Source organism: Tamandua tetradactyla, chromosome 5, assembly GCF_023851605.1.
Source record: "Tamandua tetradactyla isolate mTamTet1 chromosome 5, mTamTet1.pri, whole genome shotgun sequence".
NCBI lineage: Eukaryota > Metazoa > Chordata > Mammalia > Pilosa > Myrmecophagidae > Tamandua > Tamandua tetradactyla.
Window position 1 is genome coordinate 35,383,487 of NC_135331.1, and position 8,563 is coordinate 35,392,049.

At 43.6% G+C, this 8,563-nt stretch overlaps 1 protein-coding gene across 4 annotated transcripts in view; it reads left to right on the forward strand.

The window, feature by feature from the left end:
- Nucleotides 1-8,563, forward strand: part of MYO18B (myosin XVIIIB) — a 242,511-nt gene that overhangs the window by 87,144 nt on the left and 146,804 nt on the right. For all 4 annotated transcript variants that reach the window (XM_077160698.1, XM_077160699.1, XM_077160696.1 and 1 more), the window contains exons 20-21: nt 3,725-3,790; nt 8,404-8,532. In XM_077160698.1, coding sequence (XP_077016813.1) covers nt 3,725-3,790; nt 8,404-8,532 — 195 coding nt within the window. The remainder of the gene's footprint in view (nt 1-3,724; nt 3,791-8,403; nt 8,533-8,563) is intronic.

The following is an 8,563-nucleotide window of genomic DNA, read 5'->3' on the forward strand; positions in this document are numbered from 1 at the left end:
TAAATGTTCATTGCTGCTAATATTTATTGAGAATTATTATACACCAGGCGCTATGTAAAGCCTTTCACAGCCACAGTCTTAGAATCCTCTGAAATGGCTGTGATTATTTTCCCCATTCTTCTGATGAGGAGCCTGAGGCTGCGAATAAAGTTCTTGCTTGATGTCCCCCAGTTTGTGAGTGATAAAACCAGAATCTTCACCCAGATAGCTCTAACTACAGATCCTGATTTTTTTCCCCCTACCTGGACTTTATCTCCAAGGTAGACTTGGAAAAAGTTCACTGGCTTTAGGTACTTTTTCAAAAACTACCCATCTTATTTTCAACCAATTTTTATTTTGTTCTCCTCTTGGGCAGAGAGAAAAGATGTTATGTTTTGGATGTATTTGTTTTATGTATTTTGCTGCCAATGGCTCCCTTGGAACATTTTTGGCTAAAATGTAATAAGTGAAACCACTGATTTTTTTGAAGGGGTGTTACAGAATGTTCTTCCAGGAGGTCAGAGGAGGAGGTTTTCTCCATGATTGCAGTCTGGGACTGGATTTATAATAGCCTTTTTTTTGGTATCTTAGGCAGTCTTCTGGGATGCTCATGACCCATGGAATGGAAACTCATCTACTAAATCATTCCAGTCATAGAATTCCTTTTGCTTCTTGAGTGTTGGAGTTACTTTTCTGACAGTTTGTTCTGATCAGACTTTTTGTTTTCCAGTGAATGAAGGATCCATTTGGGGTTGTCTAGGGGCGGAGTGGGAGAATTGGCAGTCACGAAGGAAGCAGGCATGACCTGTATTTAACTGAGGGTACTCTGACTGGATTGTTTCAGAGCCTGCATGAATATTTGTCAAGAGGAAAATTCCATTAAGCGGCTGGCGATTTGGCCTGTGCTGCAATCCAGGAATCTGCTTCTCCTGCATGGGGCTACCTCTCCACTTCCTGACCCCCATTGACTCTCCCTTGTTTGGGATCGTTCATTCAGTCATCATACTCAGGGAGCTCCTACTGTAGGCATAGAATAGAGAAGGTAGAGTGCTGAGCGGGTGTCACATGGAGACTTAGTGACAGAGTGGGTGAGTTTTCTAGTGCTTTTGAGTCTTCTGAGCCACGTGGGCTTGCAGAAGATACCTGTTTCAATGTGACCAGACAAACCTTGAGTCGAATCTAGCTCTTCCCTGTGAATGACCTTAAAACCTTGGAGGAATATCTTCATTTAGTTTAGTTTTTTGTTGTTGTTGTTGTTGTATAATGTAAAATACATACAAAGCAAAGAAAGAAAAAAGCAATAGTTTTCAAAGCACTTTTCAACAAGTAGTTACAGGACAGATCCCAGAGTTTGTCATGGCTACCATACCATCATCTCAGATTTTTTCCTTCTAGCTGCTGCAGAACATTGGAGGCTAGAAAGAATAAATATATTTTTTTCATCACAATCGACTTTACTTTTTTGTGAAAAATAACACATATACAAAAAAGCAGTAAATTTCAAAGTACAGCATAATAATTAGTTGTAGAACAGATTTCAGAGTTTGGTATGGGTTACAATTCCATAATAGGTTTTTACTTCTAGCTGCTGTAGGATAATGGAGAGTAAAAGAAATATCAATATAATGATTCAGCAATCATACTTGTTTGCTAAACCCTACCATCTCTGTATAACTCCACCATCACCTTTGATCTTTCTATCCCACTCTTTAGTATTATTTGGACTATGGCCATTCTAACTTTTTCGTGTTGGGAGGGTCTGTCACTAATATGGGACAGGGAGATGGAACTAGCTGATGCTCTGGAGAGGCTGAGCCCTCTCTCTAGGTTTCAGGACTTACCTGCTCCAGGGACCCATCTGGAGGTTGTAAGCTTCTGGAAAGTTACCCTAGTGCATGAAACTTTTGTAGAATCTTATATATTGTCCTAGATGTTCTTTAAGATTGACTGGAATGGTTTTGTTTGGGGTTTGGCAAGTTATAGTAGGTAGCAATGTCTAACTGAAGCCTGCATAAGAGTGACCTCCAGAGTAGCCTCTTGACTCTGTTTGAACTCTCTCAGCCACTAATACTTCATTGGTTACACTTCCTTTCCCTCTTTTGGTCAGGATGGCATTGTTGATCCCACAGTGTCAGGGCTGGACTCATCCCTGGAAGTCATCTCCCATGCTGCCGGGAGATTCTTACCCCTGGATGTCATGTCCCACGTAGGGGGGAGGGCGATGATTTCACTTGCAGAGTTGGGCTTAGAGAGACTGAGGCCACATCTGAGCAACAGAAGGTCTTAGACATACGTACAGGTAGGCTGAGCTTCTCTACTACATGCATAAGCTTCACAAGAGCAAGCCTCAAGATCAAGGACTTGGCCTTTTGATTTGGGTGTCCCTAATGTTTGACACTGTATCAGGGGTTTCTCCAGTGGTAAAGTTTAATACCTCCATATTTTTTCTCCCATCCCTCAAGGGATTTGACAATACTTTTTTATTATCTGCTATATTCTAGGATGTATCCAGGCATTACATTAAGCTATACAGAACTAAAGACCCTTATTCTTACTCTGGGCTCCCTGTGTTTCGATTGTTCAAATTAGCTACCCAGCCAGGTTGAATTAGATTCTGTGCTACAGAAAATTTAGGTTCTGGGCAAAATAAACCTTTCCTCCTTTGGTCTCAAACAGTAAGTATGTTTCTAAAATATAGACAATGCCTTCTTTACCCCTGTGTTCTGAATTACCTTAACCCCGACCTGATCAGCTTTGTTCTTATCTCTAAATACCAGGTTATACATATATAAAACAGCCTCTCAAAATCCAGAAATAGTAATTACTACTCTGGACTTAACGTGTCTGCTATATGAGCTTACAATCTAAGCCCCTGTTTTCTTATAAGTGTTTTCTAAAGGAGACCATACGATAATTGTTCATTCGTTTCTGGCTTATTTTGCTCTTCATTTAATTTGTACCTTCTAATTTCTCCTCTGTAAATTGGGTTTCATAATACAATGTTCTAGTTTGCTAGCTGCCAGAATGCAACACACCAGAGACAGATTGGCTTTTAATAAAAGGAGATTTATTCTGTTGGTTCTTCAGAGGAAAGGCAGCTAACTTTCCACTGAGGTTCTTTCTTACGTGGAAGGCACAGGGTGGTCTCTACTGGCCTTCTCTCCAGGCCTCTAGGTTCCAACAACTTTCCCCAGGATGACTTCTTTCTGCATCGCCAAAGGCCTGGGCTGAGCTGCGAGTGCTGAGATGAGGAATGCTGAGCTGCTTAGCAGTGCTACCTTGCAATCTCTCATTTAAGCACCAGCCAATTAAGTCAAACATCACTCATTGCAGCAGACACGCCTCCTAGCTGACTGCAGATGTAATTGACAACAGATGAGGTTCACGTACCGCTGGCTTATGTCCGCAGCAACAAGACTAGGTGTGCTCACCTGGCCAGGTCGACACCTGAATCTAACTAACACATACAATGACACTCCTAGAGATGCTTGAGGATGAAATGAGATGGTGTATATGAAGGTCCCCACACAGTGGATGGCACAGAGAAGGTGTCCCACCCATGCTCATCGTCTGGACTTCCATGGAGGAGGTGGAAAAGGTGTCCTTATTATGGGATCTGCTGGCCAAGGTTCAAAGCACGTGGGCAGGCCATCTCTTTCCTGGTTCACCAGCCATCCAGCCAGTCCAGCCTTTGACTTGGGGGTTCTCCAGCCTTCCGGTGCCCTGACTTCTCTGTCCTCCTCAGGCCGTGGAGGAGCTCCTGCGGAGCCTGGATGTGGAGAAGAAGGCGGTGGCCGTGGGACGCAGCCAGGTGAGCGGGTGTCTTTCTTACGACACTGTCCGTCATGCCAGGGACTGAGATGAGACTCGATTCTTGTCCTCCCTCAGTTGTCCTTTATCTCTATGTGTCTCCTTCCCACTAAATTGAAAATGGGGCTAATAATTTTCTGTCCTATCCTACAAGGCCATGAAGATGAAATTACGTGGGAAGAAATAACACTGGGAAACATCACTGTCCTCGGAGGCTAGAAGAGTTGAAAGTGTAGTACTTGATATAGTGTTATGAGTCTCAGAAAGAGCTGTCATAAAATATTCAAGTTTCAGTGTTCAAGAAGAAACATTCAAGTCTTCACTCAGATCCTTTTACTTTGCTACCAAACTGGTGTTGAACTCAAAGCTCTTCCGAAGTTTAGATAAGAATTTGACAGAGCCCTAATATGTTCATATATCCTACAAGTTTTCAAGAAGGTAAATATGATATTTATGGCTCCCTAAACTATTTGACCATGGAACCTCCACCCTTTTGTTGTTATGGATATCCATTACCATCTCCTAGAATGAATTTTGATGGGTTATAGTTTGGTAAATGGGCACAGAGATTTTAAACTCAAGGACAAGTGGTGGACAAGAGAGAAGGGACAGAGTTTAGAAATACAAACTTGGAAAAGAAATGGAACTAAGGCTGTATTGCTCCATCCATCTTCCCACCTAGTTATCTACTGATTGATTAAAGTCAGCCAGTACACCTTTGTTGATTGCTTTCTGCCTCCAGATGCTGTGTGAGGTGCTGGGAAAGCTGAGTCACGGTGTTATTGGCTATTTGTACTTCCTGGAACCCTGAGTAGCCTGCTCCATTATGCCTCTGAAAGCAGCCCTTGGCATGGGGAGCTCACAGTCATTTGCCCCTGTCCAACCCCTCAGTTATCCTTAAACACCTAGTGTCCTCTCAACAGGCCCCTTGGACCTGCTAAGGTGTATGGTTGAGGCTGTTACTCTACTGCAGCCTCAACGTGATTTCTCCTGCTGGGAGTTGGCAGCTTCTGAGCCTTTGCAGATCTTTCTGTTAGAGGTAATAAACCTGTCGATTACTGGGTTCTCACTATAAGCCAAGTACTATGCTGAGGAACTTCATGTGTCTTTCCTCTTTTTTTGCCTCAAAGTCCCCTGTATCCCTGCTTCGCTGCTGAGGAAGCTGTGCCGTGGACTCAGGGAAGAAAGCCCCTTTCCATGGGCTTGTGGGTAGCCGAGGGTGGCGCTCCATTGTAAACCTGTATTTGCCCCAATCCCAGAATCTTTTCAGCATGCTGTAGGCTCCATTGTTTATTAATGGAAACATACAGCACTTTCGTAACACGCAGGGAACATTGTTCTTCAGCTCCAGGAACTTGATCCTTTTGGCCCAGCAGTTTGCAAAGGGTAGTCCCTGGACCAGCAGCATGAGCATCACTTGAGAGCTTGCTAGAAACACAGATTCCCAGGCCTCACCCTTGACTTAATGAACTGAAATTCTGGGGGTGGGGCACAGTACTCTGTGTTGTGCCAAGCCCTCCAAGTGATTCCAGGGTACACTCAAGTTTGAGAACCACTAGTCTAGACAATTGGACAAGTGGTCCCTTTAATTCCAGCAGCTGTTGCAGACCAAAGAAGGAAACAGAGGGAGATGAAGATGGTGCCACACACATGGGGCAGGACCAAGAAGTCTTTAAGCCTAAACATTGTGATAAGAAGACATTATTACTCTTCAATAACATCCGATATTCACTAAGAAATGTCTAGAGCAAATCAAGGTCAATGTATCTTCTGGAAACCAGGCCAGGCAATAGACTGAAATCTTTGGAGGGCAGGGGCAATGTTTCATACACTGCAGGATTTGGTACTTAGTGGGTGGGAAGATTATGAATCCCAGTGGAAAAGAGAACAGTCTTACCTAGTCTGTACCCAGGTTTAGCCTCAGTTTCCTCATCTGTAGAATGGAGCTACCACTCCCTATCTTCCAAGTTATCTGTGGGAGTCAGTAAAGTTGCCATTTAACAGGGGTTGGCTGTCATTACTTATTGAATGCATGGATGCGTTTGTCAATGAGACAAGATACCTATCAAATAGAATGACGTTTTAATGTTAAAGAATTAAACTCCTCTAATCTGTAAAATTACAAATAGAAGAGGAACTAATTCCTTAGCAATACCAAATATGGAAGCAATCGCCATATCAGATTTTTTAAAAATCTTGCCCTTCAGCACTTTTAGAGGAAAAACAGTTTGGAGAGCAGTGGTCTGTGGATTCCTTGAATGTGGGGATGTTGGGATGTTACATTCTGCTTGGGCTCGATAAGCAGCTGGACCCATGAAAAGTGAATAATTTAGATTTTCTTTGTGATTTTTCAGGACACATGGCTGTGCTGAGGGCCATGGCATTTATGAAAAAGGTGTGATTCCTTATGCATTTGGGCTTCTGGTTAGCAATATTCTCCTAAAAGGAAAAAAAAAAGTCAAGATAAGATTCTGCAGAGGCGATGACTTATTCCCATTCTATGTGTGGTCACTTCCAATTATCTTTTTAATGAGAAAGCTTCATATTTAATCAATAGCGGTTTTGGCAGCACCCGCCACCTTTTTTAATATACGAACTGGTGCTGTCATCACTTTGATCATTGATTTCTCTTTATAGCAGCTTTTGGAACTCACTAGCTTGTGAAATTAATACAGTCATTATTGAGGCAATCTGATAGGTAATGAGTCAATCGTGTCTTTATTTCAATGAGGCTAATTGTCCTGGTGGGCCTGGCTGATAGGAAGCATTCTGTAAAGCAGTCGAGGGTTGCAAACCAGAGTTAGCCCTGATTGGGGGTGCCTATATCCATTTTTCCCATCCAGAAGGGACTCACTGCAGGATTGGGTGAGCTGTCTCCATTACTGAAAATAAGTTTAGGATAATGGAGAATCGATCGCGACCCTTTGTTCCACCTGGTATCTTAATGCAATTGAACCTCAAGCCTCAGGTGTTTGTATCACAATGAATGTGGAAATGAAGCTTTATGTTGATATTGAGAATGGGTGCAGGAGATAAAGTTCTGGGTTTAAATCCTAGCTTGGTTATCATCACCTGTGCGAACTTAGTTACTGACATAACCTCCCTGAGTGAATAAATTTCTCATGAGGGCTGTTTTGAGTATTAAAATGGGATATAGAAGGAAGAGCTTTGAGAAATGAAGATGCCATGCAAATGCTAGCTATGTTCTGGGATAACCATAGTCTTGTCTGAAGTCAGATAGAGGGAAATAAATCCTGGCATTGCCACTTCCTAGTGGAGGGCCTTGGGCAAATGACTTTTGTAGCCTTAGTTTCTCCCTCCATTAAATGGGGGATAACAACAACCACCACATAGAATTATTCATGCAAAGGGCTGTACATACATGTCAAGTGGTTGGTTCAGATCCAGAACACATTATGGGTTCAATAAATGTTAACTAATCACTATGCACTATTAATTGATAATGTCACTGATTCAGATAGAGCCAGTTAGTGCCTTGAAAGAAGGTGAACACGTTAGGAGTTATAAGCCACATCTGGCAAAGAAACATATGCAACTGTCATTAGAAATAAGCAATGTAAGAGCATCTGAAAAGTGACAGCCTCCCTTGTGTGTCTGCCTCAAATTTCTGCCTCAGAATCCCACCATTAGAGCTTCTTTCCTTTGCCTATGGAGAGGGAGAAAATGGCTGCACCAAACTGTAGTCACCCTAGCATCTTGGCTGGAGCAGGGATGGCCCAAAAGCCTTGGGGTTTCTCAGAAAATCCTCTAACCCAAACCTCCAGAACTCTCTGCCTTACTCTTTTGCTGACAGTCACTCTGGGGTCTGGGCTCCTTCATTTTTGTTCCCTGTAGTCAATTAGAAGGCAGCCCTGTGGGGTGCCGAGGCGGCATTGATCACAGTGCTGCAGAGGCCAGCATTCATAATTGATAAGCCACGGCCTGGAAATCATGCACCATGAGCTGCTTTCTGTTAGATACCTGAATGCCCTCCCTGGGGGATACCACAGCCAAGCCCCATTCTCTCCTGGCCCAGAAGAGTTGTCCTCATTTCCCCATATTTTCTACCCCTCCTGACAAGACAGGATAAGGACCTGCTTCTCAACGTGTTTTGCCACCTACATCAGATCTCCAGGGACACTGATTCAAATTGCACATTCCCAGGCCACAGAAAAAACCCACTGACTGACCTTTCCGGGGACGAGGCCTGGGAATCTGAATTTTTACCAGATACCTGGGTAATTTTGGTGCAAGGGGTAGTTTAGGCACATCTGTTCTAGAAGTTACTCTTAAACTGCAATGCACACATTAATCCCCTGGGAATCTTGTCAAAACAGATTCTGACTCTGCAGGTCTTGGGTGGAGCCCAAGATTCTGCTTTTCCAGCAAGCCCCTAGGTGATGCCCATGCTACCCACTCTGAATATTCAGGGGCAGAAGAAGAGAAAGAAGAGCCATCAGGAGACAAAGTGCTTTGATAACCCACATCCTCATTGACGGGAAGTCACTAGCAAATGCTGAGGTGGATGTAAGGGAAGGGAGGTCTGGGCTGCAACCACCTCCCACTCCAATCTGTTTCAGGGGAAGAGTCACCTGCAGCCTTTTCTTCTTGCAGGTTTTCCTCAAGGCGGGCATGGTCTCCAGACTTGAGAAGCAGCGAGAGAAGCTGGTGTCTCAGAGCATCATTCTGTTCCAGGCAACCTGCAGGGGCTTCCTGTCTCGCCAGGAATTTAAAAAGCTGAAGGTATGGAGGCCCAGGCTGCCTTGTAAACCCA